Here is a 20,087-nt window from a genome sequence, read left to right as displayed (position 1 = left end):
GGTCAGTTTGTAGGGCAGGAAGCTAATTAGCTGCTCAGCCATAGCACATAAAGCAGCATGTAAACATTCCTGCAAATTTCCCTTTGGCTGCTTGATAAAAGGCTGGTCATTGCTCTTCAACAATCCTGCTAGCAGCACACAATAACTTGTAGCAGTTTCTTCACTTTGACCCCGGTTAAAGCGAAATTAAGGAGGAGGAGCTGGAGATGATTCCCATTGCAGACAAAAGAGTATGAAATGGAAGACGCTGACGTTGCTGTGTCACACCTCTGTTGCGGAACGCCAAAAGTCTAAATTCATTATGGCAGCATTGTTTGGCTCTGTTTTAACAAGCAGAGCGGCATGATAGAGGGGGCCATTTTTACTGTGGTATTGCAGAATTACTGTCTAAAAATAAAGACTACTGACACAACAACTCTCCAGCGGAGACAAAAGCAGCACTACCCTTATTCCACCATTTAAAAATATGCTTATTTATGCAGAAATAATATACTAAAACAAAAATGTTGACATTATTTTTGATTCCAGAAATATAGACATAACATGCAGGCACATATGGGTCCTAAACTATATAATTGATGTGTTTCTTTTTCATACAGCCAGGGAGACAAGTGTGGAAATGATATATTTGCTGCAAAGTTGACTTTTAGAGCAAACAATTACATCAAGTCTTTCTCAAAAAGAATCATACTGTGACTTAATCAAAAACAAATATTCTAAATTCTCGTCAACATGAAATGAGGATATTTTAGCCAGTAGATCAAACCTTAATCTAATCTCATTATGACTCATTCTGGTGGTGTCGTAAAATAGACTGACTGCATTCTGTTCATCCATCTGCACACACACCGATGAGTCTTTGGTGTCCCATCTCAGCATCACTCTTCCAGCAGTGACTGCTGAAGTTGAAAGTGATCCAGAATGAAATGCAACAGCGGGGCTATAGCTCCTAAGAATATCGTGGCAGCAACAATGAAAGCTGCCCAGCCCAGCCTTCACCATCACTGCTGACAGGCGGTGGAAACACAGTCTAAGCAAACAAAGGCCTTCAATGGTCCACCAGCCGTGAGAATGCCAAAATCAACACACTGAGCCAGGACTCTTCTACTGAGCATGCTCAGCAGATTTCTGTCTGACCCCATCCATGCTGAAAAGAAAAAACAACCTCATATCGGATATGTATGTTCATAGCCGTTGCTGTCATGAGTAGCAGGGTAATGACGAGGTCATGGAGAATGTCACTGATGCGTAGAGCTGCATCCCCACCACACCTGTCCCTCACCATCAAACATTAAACTCCTTTCTAATCTATTTATAGGTACATTTTGACCTAAATTACGGCGAACCTGTAGTTCCTGGGACTTCTCGACGCGGAACTTAAAGGTTCTTGTGGCTCATTGTCGTCAGCAATTCCATCACGGCCTAAAAGCCTGGGAAGATTATGCAAATCACCCACTTCATCCATCATATACCTACTCCTGTGACTCCATCTTGAAGTATAACTGAATGAGAAACAGTCAATGTTCAGCACTGCAGGCCCTGCCCCAAAAGTTCCCGAAGCTTGGGGAAGTCCTAACCCCTGACCAGGAACTTTCCTGGGGACAGATCAATTACCCCTGAACTACATTTAGAACCCAGTTCCTCAAAAGGTTCCTGATTACTCAAAAAGGTTACTAGTTTCAGTGGAAAGGTCCTACAATCAAAGTGCACCTTCGAATATCACTTGACCATCTATGCATATCGTTCGATTCATCTATTCATATCAATTCCTGCAAAATGTATAAATCAAGCAACACATTTGCACTTCAGAGTGAAACTGCAAGGGGATGAATTGCCCTGTGCCATGACCATGTCACACATGGTTATCCTCCAGAAAAGCCACATGCAACCACAGTGCTTGCAGCCAAATTGGCGCCGTCCTCTTCCTGGGTACAGGCAGGCAGGAGCTCTATTTATAACCTCTTATTAGTGGACTGTTTTCAAAATGACGGTGAAAAGATGAGACAGCAGTAAGAGAAGACCCTTTTTTTTTTTTTGAAACCCAAATCAGCAAGCTTGAATGTTACGTCATAGAAGAAAATCACGCTTGATAATTTTCAAGAACAGAAGATGGGTCGTCCTCACACAGCCTTGAAACCGCAGACTGCAGAAAAAAAGATGTGGCCACTGTGGCGTCACCCGTGGTCGTTTTGCCAACAGGAGAACAAATCAGTATAAGGATGTAGTTATTTTCATGTATTCACTGCTATTAAATTACAACAAATCCTAAGTGTGGATGATGGAAAGATGACAACCATGGATGACGAAGGAAGGAAATCATGCATTTGTGTGAAGATATTAAGCCTTCTCTCCTATCCTCTCCTCTTTCTGGATAAGACTTGGGGTTAATAAGATCGGATTCTTCAGATTCTGAACCTCAGCACTTCTGCATGATCCTGATGGATGTTAATTATGTAAGATTGAACAATTACTCCCTCTCCTAACTGTATAATTGGAGACTAACAATTTCCCTGCAGGGGCAAATTCATGTTGTGAAAAGTTTTTGTGCCTAAATTTGGAAAAAGCAGGCTCACTCAAAAAAACTAAAAACAAAAAGAAACAAACAAAAAAAGAACACCCAACTCTTGGTTATTTGGGTCCAATAGAAAGCTTATCAAGACGTTTTTCAACAGCCAAAATATTATATTACAGGTTGCCAAGGTATCAACTCAATCAGACGCTAGCCACGCCCCCCAAACGTGCCCTGATTTAATTTTAATTTTGCTCTAAATGGTCCCATAATATACACACAAAAAATTCTTTAAGAGGACATTTTAAAATCAGCAGTCAAGACCATTAATCATCTTAGAAAGATTTACTAGTAGAGTGAGGTACTTTATCCAGACTTTGTAGACAAGCCCCCTGCTGGTCATGAGAAGGCACAGGCCTTGGCTTCTGTTTTCCAAACGGGAACCGCTTCCAATCAATTAAGGGTTGAATCAAAGAATTAACAAAGACAGGAAGTGAAAGCTAAAGCTTCAGACTCTCTTCCTGGTCATCCGGTAGAAATGATTCTGCTTTCCAGACATTTTTTTGTAACCTCCTGCAAAAAAAAAAAAAGTAGTCTAGGATGCCATACAAAGTCTAGAGTTCCTACTCATAAACTCACAAAAACATGGCACACCTCTTTGACAGTGAAACAACAACTAAAAGTCATTAAAAGTATATCAGGGCCCACATTCAAACATACAGGACACCATATATTAATGTTACCGGCTGCTACTCAAGAAAACTTGAAAATGAGAAGAGAAAATGAAAGCAAATATTAAAACATTGACTGACTTGAGTAAATAGTCTACTGATGTAGCTGGACGGGAATAAGAGTAGTCTTATGGTAAAAAATACACAAGGCCGCACTTTTCCTGACTTACCATTGAGGCTACTGCAAATAAATCAATGCGTGTCGGTCCGCCATGGGGTTTGTTTGTTTTTTGGCTGCTTACACCTGGAGCCACCTGGAACCCTTTGAGGTCGCAAGTAGGAGTTCTCAACAGGGAAATTCCCAGTTTGGAGTGGTCTGGAATGCAGCTGTTTTTCCATATTCATCCCAAAGCAGTTGACGTTCCACACCCTTGGGTTTCTATTCTCTTCACTCGACTGTTTGACAGCTCAAACTTATACGCGGTCACTTTAAGAGCTTCACAACAATCGGCCACTTCCGGTTAGCGCTAGCATCTTCCACTTCCGAGGGAAACCTTTGAGAAATTATGAATGAAATTGTGTGAAGAAGGAGAAAGAATTCTGTCTGAAGAGGCTGTGACGTTTATTATTATTTTATTAAAATGCATTTTTTGAGTCCGAGGTGTTACGGCGCGTTAAAGTAATGGCGGAGAGGAAGAGAAAGCTGCTCCCGCAGACAGAAACAACGGCACCTGATCGAACAGTCAAGAGAGAGGAAAATCCTACAAGACCGACGGCTTCACCTGCAAAACGGAGGCCTGACAATATCGAAAGTGCTGAGAACGAAGAAAGTCATTACTTCATCCACACTAAAACTGGCCCGCGGCACAGACTGGGGGAGGATTTTTTCAAACAGCCCTGCGTCAGTTTGGCCAAAGCTTTCCTCGGCAAGGTAAATGCATTCCTTTCGTCAACCTGTTTGAATATCCTTCAGGTTTGAAATTTATTTAATAATGGGAGAAAAAAAAAACATCGTTTGTGTTACTAAATCTCAAAGTATTTATTTAATACATATATCATAACATAACATAATATAATAACACACATCCCCGCTGTGGGATCAATAAAGGTCTATCTATCGATCTATCTATCTATCGATCGATCTAATACTTTATTTCATCAATTGACAAAAGAAAAAAAAGGAACAACATAATATTAACATAAGTTTCCAAATCTTGAACGAAAGGGAGCAGACAGAAGAAGAATCTTGATTAAGCTGTAACTTTTGATCATTAAATATGATCAAACTCATCTGAGATAGGGTTAATTCCGTCCCTCATTATTTAACATTCGACCTTGTTTTCATTTGTCAGCTTAACCTGCCAAACACATATATTCTGATTCTTGGAGATCGTTTCACCAGTGGTAGGCAGTCATTGCGCAGAAAGAAAAGGATTTTCTTAGCTTTTACATTTTCTTTTTCTCCATTTAATTTAGGGCATATTGTCTAACATTTGGAGATCATTTCACCAGGGGTTGGCAGTAATTATGCAGAAGGACAGGTCACCAGTCCATCACAGGACCAACACATAGAGACAGACAACCATTCACTCTCACAGTCACACCTACAGTCAATTTAGAGTATCAATCAGCCTCGTCCCCTCTTGATGTCTTTGGACTGTGGGAGGAAGCTGGAGTACCAGAGAGAACCCACACAGGAACAGGGAGAACATGCAGACTCCACACAGAAAGATTCCGTGCCCGAGCCGGGAACCTTCTTGCTTTGACGCGGCAGTGCTGACCACCGCACCACCTCAGAATGAAAATGATTTTCTTAACTTTTACTTGTACTCTATTTAAGCTAAGGGGTAGGAACTGTTCTTACTACTACATCACATTTGCTTGGTGCTTTAAAAAAAAGGATTATTGTTAACTGACAACACCGTTCACAATTTTTTTGAGTTGAAGCTAAACAGTGCTGACCCTTATATTATATTCAAATCACATCAGTGTCAGTCACACACTCAAATGGCATGTTTTTCCTCAAACATACAAATCAAACCTTGCATTCTGGAGGATGTCATTATTTATTCTTCAACAAGGAAACTTGCTTTTTTTCTGGTCAACCTGCCAGAAAATGATATTCAGAACAATGGATTATAACATAATAAATCCACCAATAGGAACACCACAAATAACAGCCTCAAAAATGACCAATAAATTCAATCTTTCTCAAACAAGTAAAATAATCCAACATTATAACTCTCATGATTGCACAGTTAATTGCTGGTTGTTGTTTTATCCAGGTGTACCTAAGAATTTGGCTGTAGAGAGAATGTAATCTGCCCCTGCAGGTGTTGGTCCACAGGTGTGAGGATGGAACTGAGCTGACAGGACGAATCGTAGAAACCGAAGCATACCTTGGTGGAGAGGACAAAGCATCACACTCAGCAGGAGGAAAACGCACTGAGAGGAACACGGCCATGTTCATGAAGCCGGGCACAATCTACGTATATCCGATCTATGGCATCTACCTCTGCATGAATGTGTCTAGTGAAGGTTATTATCCGCCCAGTCAAAGTGTGTCTTAAGTCTACAAACTGCACATGTTTTTGTATGATGCGACTTCTTCAAGGGTTGTTATTAATGTGACATTACACAGTGGTTTGTGTTTTCTGTCGTCATTGGGTAAAGGGCAAAAGGAAGGAGACAGAGTGGAGCCACACTGACTGATGCACATTGTGTGCTGTGTTGCACAGGGGAGGGTGCCGCCGTGCTGCTGCGCTCCCTGGAGCCCCTGCAGGGTCAGCAAGTCATGCGGCAGCTCAGAGCAGCCAGACGCAAAGAGGGAGCTCGACAGTTGAAGGACAAGGAGCTCTGTAATGGGCCCTCCAAGCTGTGCCAGGCCCTGAATATATCCCGCAGTTTTGACCGTCGAGATCTTGCCTCGGACCCAGAGGTGTGGCTGGAGAACACGGATGCTGAAGTGCCCCGTGACGTAGTGTCAGCCCCGCGCATTGGCATCGAGTCCCATGGGGAATGGGCCAAGCGGCCACTACGGTTTTACGTCCGAGGGCATCCCTGCGTTAGTGTGGTGGATAAAGAGGCAGAAAGGAACTGCGAGCTGCAGTCTGACAGGACAGCATGATGCTGAATGACTTAAGCTCCAACTATTCTGCCATCTGTTCATTTTGGGGACTTCACCAATTAGTTTTGAAAAGAGAATGTTGTGTGGTCTTTGCTGCAGATAGACGGCTTCTTATTCAATCTGTATGAAATAAGAAAATGTTAATACATATTTTGTGGTATAACTACAGTTACTGGGGCTACATTGATGCAAATTTGTCCTGGAAAAAGATGAGCATTTATTCTTACTGAAGTTAGCTGAGACACATTTGATCATTGGAAAACCATTACTCACTCTCAAGTCTGTTTAGTTCAGGTTGTCTTCTTCTTTTTAATAAACATTCATGAAGTTGTCTTCTCAGTGATTTCCCAGATGTTTGGACCGCTCTGCTTCCCTCAAAGCAAAGACAGCCTGTCTGATGTTATGGAGTCCCTCTGTTAAGAGTGCCATTTTTCTCTCCAACCTCTGGGATTCCTGAAGAGAGGTAACAGCAGGGTCTGGAATGGTCATTACCCAGCAAGCCCCCCCTCTTGGGTCAGTGGAGATGATCAAAAGCATCTGGGACGGGAGGATGAAGTCAAAACCCGCAATTCACTAAACTCCAAAATTCAGGGTCAATACTTCAAAGTGTCTGTACAAAATAATTTAATATCTTAAGTAACATTTGGCTCAAAAGGGAAACATTTCTACATTTTATAGACCTGCAAACATTAATGAAATATTTGACAGCGGTGTGAGTTCACTTTAAAATAAACATTGTTGAACAGCAGTTCTTAGTTGTGAGCACAGCAGGACTTCAAATTTCAAACTGACACTTTCTTCCAGTTGGTCAGACAGTGTTTCTCCCCATGCTTCTACTCCATGGGTGACTGAAAGATGGAAATAATAGGGTCTTCGTGATTGGTCACCACAAGGACACTGCGGAACTTGTCAAACAGCGTCTTGAGCTGCGAGCGCCTCATGTTCTCATTGTACATAATCTCTTCCAGGTGGTGATGTCCGCGAAAATAGTGCAGCAGCCTGGAAGCAGACGACACAAGAGGCAGAAAAATGACTTGAGAGCTTTTACCGAGTCGTTAGCTGTGTAAATCAACCATGAGACACTGATGACAACTTTGATTGTTTTGCAGCAGTGATTACAAAATTGGTGCGCTTTCTACACATTCTTGTATGTTTAATGCACTCAAGTAACAGCTGGCAAATTATATGCAAATAAGGAACTTTTCTAACACAATTTTCAAAGGTTCTTCTTTCCACCTATAAAAGGAAGAGATCCCTGTCTGTGGCTCAGTTATATCAACAACTATTCACTCCGTCGTTATCAGACTCGGTGTATGCATTGCAGGGCCTGAAGTCTGAGGGTCTGGAGACTGAGCTAAAACCTTGAGCGAGATCAAAGTCACAGCGATGCTTTGTGACGTTACACAAATCACTGCCCTGCCCGTCTGAAAACAGGTATAGCATTCATTTTCATTTGGAGCTATATTTTTAACAGCACGCGCGCGCAGATATCTTTTAGACACGGTCGCAGTCGTGGTAGCGGTTGAACCATTAGCACCTTACTGAAATACATCCCGTGTATCAAAGCTGCATGAGACAACTTTATTAGTTTTTACAGTCATTTTTGTTAAATATTTTTTGGTAATGGTTTATGAATTGTCACATGCTGTCTTGTGTTCTTGCTGAGGTCAATTCATAAACTAATAGCAAATAAGGTGAATAATTATAAATACAGTCATCTCATGCACCTCAGGACTGTCTAAAAGCACAGAAGTCTTTAATTAGATGGAGAAAAATGAGTCTGTGTGGCCTCCCATCAGAAGGAGGTCAAGTTACCTGGCAAACATGCGCAGATCCTCCTGATTCTGTGCAGCAGGGATGTTAAGAATAACCTGCCTCTCGTGGTCTGACAGGCTAGCGAGCAGTGTCTCCGTCATCCTCTTGTTGAGAGGAGAGTCTCCACCAGGCGCCAGTTCTGCACTGGAGTTGTCCATGCTGGGGCTGGTCAGGGTCATGTCATCACTACTGGCTGCACACAGGGAACAGATTGATGGCCAGAGATGAGCTTTAAACCAGTAACACCAGTAACAGGAGAGAGACGATTAATAGCATACTTGGGGAACCAAAGCTTAAAGCGCTGGGGGTGCTGAGACTGCGACCCCCTACTCGAGCAGCCAGTGGAGGGTCTTCATCCCTCAATCCAGGCTCATCCTCACTGGGCGGTACCAACAAGCAGACATAAGTGTGCAGCTGGATCAGCAGGCGGCGCTGCAGCATCCACACCACCATCTGGATCAGCTGGGCCTGGTCAGGAGCAGGGGACAAACACAGAACAGGGTGGACACACTCCAAGCAGCTCAACTATGTTTGAAATCAGCAGAAGGGGCCATACAGGCTCAAAATATAACCACAAGACAGAGCCAAAGCTCTGATCTTGCTCTCATGAAAAATAGAGGCTACAGACGCAGAGCTGATGACCCTTTGCCATTTATAATTCATCACCGATGCACAAACAGCCCTGCCAAAATAAAACGAGCATAGGAGACCAGCTGGTTCTGCTCTTCAGTCTGACGTAGAAATGCATCTGCACAGGTTTTCGGCGTGAATGTTGAAACATGTTCGCAATAGCAGCTGTCGTTTTCACTCAAGATTGATGAAGTGGGAGAGGGTTCGATTAGCATTTGTTTTCATTTAGGCTCTCTTTGTCAAAGAGAAAAATTCTGCTTCACCTGCCTGCGTGGCACTAATGTTATTGTAACACTGGATATTTCCCCTTGGTGACAGGCGTGCTGCTCAGTTGGGTGTAGAGTGTCAGACATTCCTGGGATTTAAGCCCATGTTGCGTTGAAAGATGTTCAACATATTGAAGGTGCTGCTGTCCCTGACTGAAATGATCATTTTTCTAAACATTAGGATGAACAATGATGTTTGTCTTTGTGATTTCAAGCCACACATCAGATCATTTCTTCATGGTTTTGTACTGTGACACTGTCAGAAAAACATGGTATATGAGGCATACAGGGATGCCAAACTGAGCTGTAAACAAAGAACATTCACTACACAACCAAAGGATCAATACGCTTGTGGTTTGTTGGCTCCGCCCTTGCTGAGAGTACAGAGAGGAGAAAGGGCGCTGGCGCAGCAGTGGCCGTAAACGACAGTAAAATACAGAAGCCGCTATGTTTATTTATTCATTTTTCCTTGGAGTGAATGTTTTCCCTCTCTTTACTGTACAAATCCAAATGAACCAGAACTAAAACATGACCCAAAAACTGCAATACAAACGGAGCCCTGGTCTTGCTGAACCACCACACTCATAGAAGCAAACAATTCTGATGGGTTTGGTCATTTGAGCGTGTCCCTGATTCCCATCTGGAATAGTAAAGTTTAGTAACAGCCCATCAAATACCAAGAATTTACTTGGTAAGCAAATTTCATGTTGTTTAATTTCAAATTGTGCAAGACCTCCTGTCGTAATATCACATTCATTTTTTTCTTCAGTGCAAAAAATATCAGACTCTCTGACTCAGGGTACGTGCAGTGCTCCTACCTCCTGCGCAGGAGCTTCCAGGGGGTTTCTGAACTCTGCCAGTGAGACAGGCAGCGAGAACTTGGCTAACATGGAGGGTAGATCATGACCAGGAAACTGCTGGGCGAAGTGTTCAGCCAGAGGCGAGTATCTATCCAGGGAGAGATGTCGTATGTTATTAATACAATACAGAATGTTCTGTTGTTTGAGATCATTTGAAATGCACGTCCAATGTACACAGAGGACAACGACGACCCACTCCAGCTCTTCCACGACCTATTTCCAGCAAATTTAACAAGCAAAGAACTTTGGTTATCAGAGTGTAATACTAACGAAGACAGGATTATAGACTTGTGGGCAAAATGACTGACTCATTAGCCAGAACTGGTTTCCATCACATCACTCACAGGCAGATGTTGGCATGAGGAGACAGCATGTAGACGTTGTTCTCACAAAGTGGGTAAATGATGATCGCTTTCCCCCAATAAACCAGATGAGCAGCAATTTGAAAAATCTGACAAAAAATAAAAATACATGTAACAACAATTATGGAAAATGGGATGATGAAAATGAACAAATAAAATCCTGTTGCTGGGTCATATAAGTTTATGGTACTGCTATTTCCAAAGTACACAAGTTGTCCACTAGAGGACAGTAAAGTAACACGAACTTCATCAACTTGGGTTCAGTTTTTTTTATTTTCCCAGGCCTTTTTTTCATATAGCCACATGACCATGCCTTCTATTAGAATAATTAAGGGGTCACAATCTGAGTGCATTCACGTAATAACATCACTTATATTCTGACCACTGTATTTAAATTTAAAATATTTGAAAATAGATAAAACTAATATTTTTGAATGAGCTTCACCACAGTTTGTGCTTTCACCTGAAACTTCATGAAACATGAGTGTGTGTTACATGACTTGAGTACTTTCCAATAACTGCACTGATGTTAACTGCCCAGGTGATACAGGTGCAGTGGCTGTGAGGCACCTGAAGGAGCGCCAGGTCAGTGTCTTGCGCCAGCTGCTGCAGGTTCTTCACTGCTGAGCAGGTTTTGATGAGGCGCATCATCGCAGGCGAGCAGTCCAGAGGAAGCTGACTCATCAGCGCCTTTTCGCTCTCCAGGAGCAGCAGGGCGTGATAGGGCCTAGAGCGGCACACAGAACACGATGCAGCATCGTAATAAACTCATATCCTTTGCAGGATTCTCAAAGAATTTACAGGAGTTAATTTGAATTTGAATAAATCATGAGCAAAATCAGACGCCGGGTGGAATCAAGTCATCCTTTTGTGAAACCAGATCCATGCTCAGAACTTCACAACTTTCTATAAAATTGGGATACCTTTGATCAAAATAATTACAATAAACAATTATAATCCTGATACAAGTGCCAAGATAGATTCAGGGTGGATTTCAGGAACAAATTTAATATATAATGAAATGTAAGCACAAAGTGCACACACTGAATTACAGATAAACAAACTCAGAACGTAATTTTTTTTTTTTCAGCCTCCAAAATCATTCATAAAAGGCTTGACACAATGTGATACATTTATGGTGAAATCTGTGAAATCCCAATAAGTGAATAATGTTCCACAGAAAACATCTGGTGTTTCGTAAGATGTTTTCAGTGACAAATACTGCAAAATACACAGCTGTCGTCTGGTTGAGGAAACTGTATTATCTGAACTAATTCTTCTAATAACACTTCCAACATGAGGCCCAGTGGGTGTGGGCGGTAGTGATATGTACTTTTCAGAACCACAGTCTGCAACTGATGGGGGGGGGGGGGGGGGGGGGGGGTTGAAAGAGCTGCAGCTCTAAAAGTTTCATGAATACGTTTATGCACAGTTTGATTTAATGATGAATGTAGTCCTGTGGTATTCAGACGGTAAAATAAATACGTGATAACTGAAGAAGCTCCTGTGGATGTTCTATCAGTCTGTGGTCTTCAGCGTCCTGTCCTACGCTGTGGTGTGCTTGGGGGGGGGGGGGGGGGGGGGTGACAAAGGCAGACCTCACCAGGCTGGAGAAGCTGATCAGGCGGGCCAGCTCAGTGGTTGGGATGAAGCTGGACCCTCTGGCAACAGTAGCAGAGAGGAGAACTTTGGACAAACTGCTGGACATCCTGGACAATGTCAGCCACCCTCTGCACACTGTCACCACCAGCCAGAGAAGCCTGTTCAGCCAGAGGCTGCTCCTCCCCAAGTGCAGGACCAACAGACTGAAGAACTCCTTCATCCCCCGAGCCATTAAACTGTTAAACTCCTCACTGGAGGGGGGGAGGGCCAACAGAAGGACTGGAGGAGAGGGCTGAGCACCATTAACTTGCCCCGATAACAACCGGACACTCGTGCAATATAAGAGACTGCATATTATTATTATTATTATTGTTACTACTGCTGCTACTATCATTATTATTATTATTATTATAACTATTGTTATATTTAGTATTATATTATATCGTCATCATCATTATTATATTATATCATCATCATTATTATTGTTATAATTATTATTGTTATAATAACAATTAAGAACAATTAATATTATGATTATTCCTGTCACTATGCACATACACACAACCATCCAGGTACACACAGGCACACGCACACACACATGTATATATGCATATATATATATATATATATATATATATATATATATATATATATATATATAGTCTTTGTTTTCTCTTCTTTGCTATTTTTCGCTAAGGTTTCATTTATGTCTATTCTATGGTAACAGTGCTGTGAATGAATGTTGAGGAGAGTGCAATTTCCCTGGCGGAACGTCCAAAAGGGATTAATAAAGTGGTCTGTCTGTCTGTCTGTCTGTCTAGTCAGATTTGAGCATATCTTTCAGATGACATTACAAATGCAAGCTCAGACTGAGAGCTAAGCAACATTTGAGGCAGTTAGTAATGCTGTATTTTTTTGGATTTTTAAATTCAAGATCATCTAAAATTCACAGAAATTAAATACATGTCTGAAAATGCAAGAAAATTGTACACAATATATCATTTGACTGTTAACAAAGTGCTTTTATTTATCTGATGTAGGTTAAAATAATGAGATGATAAAAATAGTCATTTCAGACGATAAAGAATTTAAAACATCTCGTCAAGTCAAATTTGTAAAGGATCTTTAGAGAAGATTAAGGTCAGACAGGTTAGGATTGACTTCAGGGCAGAAAAAAAGACATTCTAGCACCACCTTGGGATGAGTGAGTGTAATAAGGTTTGTTTCTGAGTAGCAGCATTGGTTTGTAACACACTGCTGACTTTGTCAGTTCCACAAACACATGCAGAACAGTAACAATCAGATGGAGAACGAGCTGCTCGGACCCCTAATGACATACAAACCCACCTGATAGCCTTAAGGCTGCGTTCTAATGCCTCTGGGGGGATGTGGTGGCCGCCAATCCTGTGGATCTTGTGGGGTAAACAGAAGCTCACCTCCAGCCAATTGTTGATATGAAGTCGCACCACACCAGTTGTACAAAGGCTGACAAAAACAACAAAAAAAGAATGTCGCACGTATTATTTGTCTATACTAAAAGTTACTTCACACAACTACAACATGATTGTCTCACACACCTGTCATAAGCCTCCTTCAGGTCCTTTGCTAGCTTGCATTTGGGCAGAATTTGTCTGAAGGGGGACTGTGGGCTCCCATCGGCTGAAATCAGGAAAATAGACACAAGTGAACAACAATACGTCATCACAATGTTACTGACGAGCTCCAAAACCTTGATGAGCTTCTAATTGGCACAGATCTTTGAATTTACATGTGTCTCTTACACTCCGTCACTGTTGTAATCTCATCCTGGACGGCGAGCATCAGTTTGGCTTCTCTAGTCAGGTACTGGCAGCGCCGCTCTTCGTGCTGCAGGGCGATGGCGATGCGGCGTGACAGGTTGTGCATGCAGCTGATGACGGAGGGGTCAGCGTTTGCCTGCACATGCCAACGATGAAGAGGAGGCGTTAGAATTTTGATTGAAAAATACAATGAATATTTACATGACTCAGTCATGACAAGTTTCACACTGCCTTTAAAATGTTTTTTGTTTTTGTTTTTTTAAATCATTAGATTTTAAAAGTTACAGTCAGGAGTTTTGGAACCAACCACCCACTTTGCAGATATCCACAGGACTCATGCCAGACCCTAACCAGCTCTAATAAATAGGTAAATCAAAAAAACTGTATTAAAAAGTGCCTTTCAAACATGAATCCATTAGACTGCTGTGCTCACATAAAGAAATGAAAGAATCAAAGAATAACAGAGCTCTCTTACTGTACGTCAGGGGACAATTTGGAAGTGCTACCGAAAGAAGAATCTTTGATGCACGTGAACGAAAACTAACATGGTCTGTACAGGTTTAAAGTGTTCATCATTTACATGAGCTTGTTTGTTTTACACTGAAATTAATAAAATGAAACAGGAAGCTTTGAGGCTTTAATTTGTGGCATTGTTGTAATCCATGAATGCATTATTTTGAAAGGTCCCCAGAATTGGCTCCTATTACCTTTTGGCATCTGAAATAAATGAGTTTCTTGCAGAATAAATATAAAAACGAGTGTGTCGAGCAAACATAATAGGGAGTACCTCCGGGCTCAGGCCCTAAAAAAGACAATTTGTGTAACTGTAAAATGAACTGCAAATTAAATAAAAACACACTGCCGTTTGCACATAACCTCAAGTGATCCACGAACAATACAGACTACAATACCACGGTTGCTGGACAGATGGTATCGGCAAAGCATGACTGTGCAATTTGTGGCCCATCTGACCTGACCTGGGATGCACTGTTGAGTGACTCAGCATGGGCAGGAACAGGCTGCACCTTTTTAAGCTGCATGATTAAGCAAAATACATGTAACCCCCCTCCCTTTTTGGTCCCAGTGCTCCCCCAGATAGCACACGCTAGTGTGTTATCACTCTCGTGCACCCATCTCATTCACATGAGAAAAAAAAAAAAAAAAAAAAAAACAGACCACAAAATGCCCTACCCACAGTCAGCTCACTTAATTAAGCCATCATTAGCAAAACAAATACCACTCAAACACATTAATATTTACATGCAATAAATCAAACTCTCCGAATCCCTAAATATCATCAAAATAAAAACATATAGTTAATTTCCTACCCTGAGTGCAAACACCACATTGAACAGGATCATTGTGGGCATCTCTCTCTTCGGTGAGGGGTCTGTTTTAGACACCTGAAATGAAAGGTAACTTTTATTTTTAGGATAAACCAAAAAACAATGAGGTGAACCAGCTGATGTGTAAAATGTAAATATCTACACAGATTGTAAGGGCCAATAAGTACAAAGGGACGAATCTAATGCAGTGAAGTTTAAGGCCACACATTTACGCAATTCTGTAAAACCGCTGTGAATTTAAAACTTTCAACAACACTAAACTATTCTGCTTTTAATGAGATGATGTTAGAGTGTACTGAGGGTTTGTAGCCGCACGGTAGTTTCTTGTATACAAAAATAACAAGTTTATAATTGTGAAATCACTTTCAGAGCAACTATAAGAAAGCGTGTCTGAGTTGCTACCTTGTCATCACGGTTAGTCAGCTCATTGTACAAGACGACTGCTCATGCCTGAATCTTGAAAGGTAATACAGGAGTAAGAAACTGCCTTGTATCTTAAACACACTAATACTGAAATGAACTCGGAGCCACAGACACATAAGCTTTTTAAGGACCAGTATGAAATGTGCTCACTTAAGTCTTCTTAATTTGTCATATATTTAGAATCTTTAGCCCAGACGTCAAGGACTGATCAGTCAGTCCTCTCCCCGTCGTCTTGTTTACATCGGAATAAATGCAATAAGCAGAAAGCCCATACTTCTTTGCGCTTTTCTTCACTTCCTGCAGGTGGATCGAATCCGGCTTGGATTGTGCTCTTATTCCAATTGAACTATGCTAGGGTTAGCTTTGGCCTGCATGGGAGAGGACCCCCGAATAATATCACACTGATTTTGTTGCACCTACATCAGTTTTCTTTTCACATTGTGCTTTTCCCCTGTAGGACCTGTTTTGCTCCTAACCTGGATGATTGGAGGATGCTGAAGGAGAGTCGGGTGACCCACAAATCGAACATTGTCTATCTTCAATTCAAACTTCTTCCCACACATATCAGATTTGGTGGCCAAGATGGTGGCGAGGATGATGTCAGAAAACCTTGAGGATGGAAGAACACATGGGATAAGGAAATTGCGTGTGGTGGCGAGTGAGAAAGCTTAGATTAGCTTTGTTCAACTGCATTTTTTTCACACCCCTGCCTTTAAGAGGGGTTGATTAAGTCCGATGCATCTGCCTGAAATGTGTCTCAACAGTATGAATAACAAAGCTTGTGTGGCTACTGGAGAGGAGGAAAAAGGAAGAGGTCTCCCTGCAGAAAAAGTCTGTAAGAATGAAGAATGTGAAAGACTCATGCTGGTTTTACTTGAGTAACTCATGCTGCAATCAAAGGGGTAAAGATCAAGGCCATAATGTCCAGAAACAAATGAACACACTGTAGACTTACCCCACCGACAGAATTGGAAAAGAACGGGAAGTTTGTGAAATCGGCATGAATCAAATTAGCATTTTGTTTTGTTGTCTAGATGCTGTCTGTAACTAAATCAAATGTGAATTAAATTAAATTGTAGTTTAGAACTATTGGATTTTAACAGAACGAGGAATAAAGTACAGAGGAGAGAAACACCGAAATCCTGAATTAACCAAAGCACTGTTTCACTGGATCTGCTACTGACAGTTCACAAGGAATTTTCTGAGATTAGGCTCGGGAATCCATACAGGACACATAAAGGAAAAGAAGGGGATAAAAAAAGACAAGGGTGATCTAAGCATAGGAAAGGTGGTTTAGAATGATTTGGTCTTACCCTGCTACCAACTGTTCGTCAGTTAGTGGAGAGTGTTCTCTGAAATGGGAATTGGGCCATAAAAAAAAGAAGAAAAAGGCAAACAAAAGGGAAAATGCAACACACAGTTGGGCTGAATGCATAAAATGGACATCAAAACAACCCAAACAAACATGTGATATTGTGACGTGGAAATATTGGTTTAATTAAGCCCTTCAAGTAAATATTTCAAAACGTTTCACCTTCTAATTCAAGGGTCTGACTTGAATAATCTTGAGGATATTCAAAATTAAACCCTCATTGAAATGGTGCCACTATATTACCATTGCATCAGTGCCATAAAATGATCTGAAAAATACAATATTTTTAATTAAAATAATTTCAGGGATAATTTATCATCCAACAAAATGTGTTATTGTGACAGTTGTGTGTGTTGTTGATGTTGACAAACTCCAGTCTTAATGAATGTTGAGACAGAAAAGTGAGCTTAAACCTGATATCATGACCATGAAATACACCACGATGACGAATCAATAACACCTGTTTGGAGTGTTCTTAAATCTATTCAGTCTAAAAGACTGAAATATCGTACATGTTAAATAGTCAATGCTGGATCCCTTTTCCAGATACATGTGCTTCTTTTAGACAGCTTTACATTTAATTTTTAAAACCTAAAATGTAACAGGCAGGTCGGCACGGCAGTGCAGTGGTCAGCACTGTCGCCTCCCAGCAAGAAGGTTCCAGGTTTAAGCCCCGGCGGGAGCACGGAATCTTTCTGTGTGGAGTCTGCATGTTCTCCCTGTTCCTGTGTGGGTTCTCTCTGGTACTCCAGCTTCCTCCCACAGTCCAAAGACATCAAGAGGGGACGAGGCTGATTGATACTCTAAATCAGGGGTGTCAAACTGGTCCAGTAAAGGGCCGGTGTGGCTGCAGGTTTTCATTCCAACCAAGCAAAAGCAACACCTGATCCAACCAATGAGCTGTGTGGACACAGCTTGGTCGTTTAAGTAGATTCAGGTGTTGCTTTTGTTCAGTTGGAATGAAAACCTGCAGCCACACCGGCCCTTTACTGGACCAGTTTGACACCCCTGCTCTAAATTGACCGTAGGTGTGACTGTGAGTGTGAATGGTTGTCCTGTCCAGGGTGAACCTCAAGTGCTGCTGGGATAGGCTCCAGCCCCCCCCCCCCCCCCCGACCCTCAACAGGATAAGCAGAAGAAAATGGATGGAAGGATGGATGGGACATGAGAGGCAATTGAAGAATCCCCCGTAGTTTACAGTGCACCGCAGTCAAGCTCACACTCCTAATGGTTACATAACACATTTTCTTATATGACCGATAAACTGCAAACGGTGAATCTGCTGCATGTGAAAACAGCAGCCTACTTCTTTCTTTTATCTGACTGGTGATGAATAAGGATCCACTATGGGCCATTAGCATGACCATGAATAAATCAAATGAACTATCGACAAGTCATATGATGGACAGCCACTTAAAATACGTTTGGGTTGAGCTACAGGCTACTATCTATTAAATCGACTTGTTCTAATTCGTTAGTTTTTCATGCCCTATGTTTTAATCATCTCAGGGATGTGGGAATATGAAGAGCAGTCAGGAGAGGTGAGAGATTTAGATTTTGAAGTTCTATCTCAACTGTTGTTTGTTTGGTTAATTACTTCATCTCCGTGTAGTTTTGGGTGTCGGAAACAAAATAAAAAAAACAAATATCAAAAGTAGGAGGGAGGAAAAAATAATTGTAAGTGGCTAAGGTGGGTGATAGAACAGGGTGTGTGTCAGGTTCAACTTTTTTTTGTAGTCTGTAATTTTTTTTTCCACTCTGAGATGAAGAATAACAAATACCTTGAATCACCATCCTGATCTTCAAGACCATCCCCAGATGTGTTCAGAGCGTACGGATTTCGCTGTTTTGCTTGTGGACAGAGAAAACAGTGTTATTTCAAATAATTATGCCAATATGAACACACCTATTTTTGAGATTGCATTTGATGTGTCAGAGAGGTGTGTAAACTACAGTTGTGACAAATTATGGACTTATTTGACAGCTGTCAAAATCTAACATCTTGTTTAGTGAATGCCACAAATAATATTTTTCTATTAAACAAGACAAAAAAAGATGACAATTCTTCCATCTCACATGCCGAAATCTTTGGCATTTTTCTCATGAATACTATGATTCATTATAAAAACAAGCTGTTTAACAATAAGGTACTTGTAATAGCTCTCATGCATTTGAATACACGTTTGACCCCATATGACCCCAGGTTATATAGATGGGTGCTGATATGCAGAAGTTTTTCAGGCAGAAAACTGTACTCAGCATGCAAACAGCCAACACTGCAACAACTGAGCAATAAGTATAGAAAGATTCAGAACTAGACTGAATATTTTACACAAATAAACACTTTAAATGTTGTTCTCCTCGAGATTATTTATTATTAAGTGCGCATACAGGAGCATCGGGTCTAACTCACGAAATGTACGTGCCCCCATCTTGTTCTTACATGCTATAAGACTCTATTCCCCTTCAATTTAGTCTTACAGAGAGGATGCAAAATCAGACGGCATCTTATTAGCTATACTGATGCTAGTATTCATGCTACGCCTACCTGCGAGAGATGACGGGCATTCAGCGACTCTTTGGAAAGGATATCGGAAAAGCAGTTTGTTCCCCCGGCTGCCGGAGCTAACCAGTATGACGCTAATGGGGCTGGTTTTATCGCCGCTTTTATAGACGCTATTTTGTTGCTGATTGTACATTGACTTTCGGTCATCTGGTAACCCGGTGGATGGATTGAACATGTTAGCATGCTAGCTAACTTGAATCCGCCTCGGTTAAAAAAAAAAAAAACAACTTTTCCGAATAGTACCAAATGTGGAGGTTAGCTATGGTTGCAGGTAAAGCCCTTAATGTCTGCAATATAAAGACATTAACCGGTCAAAGTGACATTAGCTGGATAACCCTTGGAGTCTGGCTGTCATGTCTTCCCTACTGCTTGGGCACTTGTTTTGTGTAACCACGAAAAATGCTCGACTGGACTTCAGACGGCCAAAGGTTCCCCTCAACGATCTATACCAATAATACATTTTCACATATGGGTGATAAATTACAAATAAAGTTTCAGTACTGAAAAAAATAATTAAATTATGAAGAAGAAACCCAAAATGCCAACTCTGAATTCAACAAAAGAAAGAAACACGTCATAATAATGATGAATAAAACAACATAAGTCTGGAAAATCATGCTTTATAGGTTATACAGGCTAGACTGGAGACTTTTTGGGTGAAATAAAGAAGGGGGGGGGGGGGTACTAAAAGTTTTTGATTTTTCAACCACTACATTTTCTTGATTGATGATAGTTGTGG

General features: G+C 41.3%; 3 protein-coding genes across 7 annotated transcripts in view; 1 reads left to right on the top strand and 2 right to left on the bottom strand.

Moving 5' to 3' along the window:
* Nucleotides 1-3,641, bottom strand: part of rhbdf1a (rhomboid 5 homolog 1a (Drosophila)) — a 40,314-nt gene extending 36,673 nt beyond the window's left edge. Inside the window, exon 1 of the mRNA XM_086184084.1 lies at nucleotides 3,411-3,641. The gene's annotated coding sequence lies outside the window, so the exon portion shown is untranslated. The remainder of the gene's footprint in view (nucleotides 1-3,410) is intronic.
* mpg (N-methylpurine DNA glycosylase) lies at nucleotides 46-6,679 on the top strand. 2 transcript variants are annotated; one of them, XM_086184089.1, is made up of 3 exons: nucleotides 46-4,111; nucleotides 5,514-5,739; nucleotides 5,919-6,679. In XM_086184089.1, the coding sequence occupies exons 1-3, from the start codon at nucleotides 3,863-3,865 to the stop codon at nucleotides 6,305-6,307; spliced, it is 864 nt and encodes a 287-aa protein (XP_086040215.1). In that variant the 5' UTR covers nucleotides 46-3,862; the 3' UTR covers nucleotides 6,308-6,679. The 2 variants fall into 2 exon arrangements, with proteins under 2 accessions (XP_086040215.1, XP_086040216.1); XM_086184090.1 differs by having other exon boundaries at nucleotides 56-4,111; nucleotides 5,514-5,718; nucleotides 5,919-6,656.
* nprl3 (NPR3-like, GATOR1 complex subunit) lies at nucleotides 4,220-19,897 on the bottom strand. Of its 4 annotated transcripts, none has more exons than XR_015109946.1 (15): nucleotides 19,331-19,897; nucleotides 18,564-18,633; nucleotides 16,724-16,762; nucleotides 15,887-16,019; nucleotides 14,970-15,044; nucleotides 13,624-13,777; nucleotides 13,420-13,501; nucleotides 13,190-13,327; nucleotides 10,811-10,967; nucleotides 10,223-10,329; nucleotides 9,837-9,966; nucleotides 8,401-8,590; nucleotides 8,123-8,315; nucleotides 5,472-7,306; nucleotides 4,220-5,286 (listed from the first exon to the last, which is right to left on the bottom strand). XR_015109946.1 is itself a non-coding variant. In XM_086184086.1 (14 exons), exons 1-14 carry the CDS (start codon nucleotides 19,521-19,523, stop codon nucleotides 7,141-7,143), a joined length of 1,827 nt encoding a protein of 608 aa, XP_086040212.1. In that variant the 5' UTR covers nucleotides 19,524-19,897; the 3' UTR covers nucleotides 4,220-7,140. The 4 variants fall into 4 exon arrangements, 2 of the variants coding, with proteins under 2 accessions (XP_086040212.1, XP_086040214.1); XR_015109945.1 differs by having other exon boundaries at nucleotides 4,220-6,427; nucleotides 6,581-7,306; XM_086184086.1 differs by having other exon boundaries at nucleotides 4,220-7,306.
* Nucleotides 19,898-20,087: the final 190 nt, after the last annotated feature.

The sequence above is a fragment of the Aulostomus chinensis genome, chromosome 18 (assembly GCF_037954235.1).
Source record: "Aulostomus chinensis isolate RoL2024-O1b breed Wild chromosome 18, RoL_Achi_v1.0, whole genome shotgun sequence".
NCBI lineage: Eukaryota > Metazoa > Chordata > Actinopteri > Syngnathiformes > Aulostomidae > Aulostomus > Aulostomus chinensis.
Note: the sequence above shows the minus strand (reverse complement) of the source record. Positions and strands in the feature narration are given on the sequence as shown.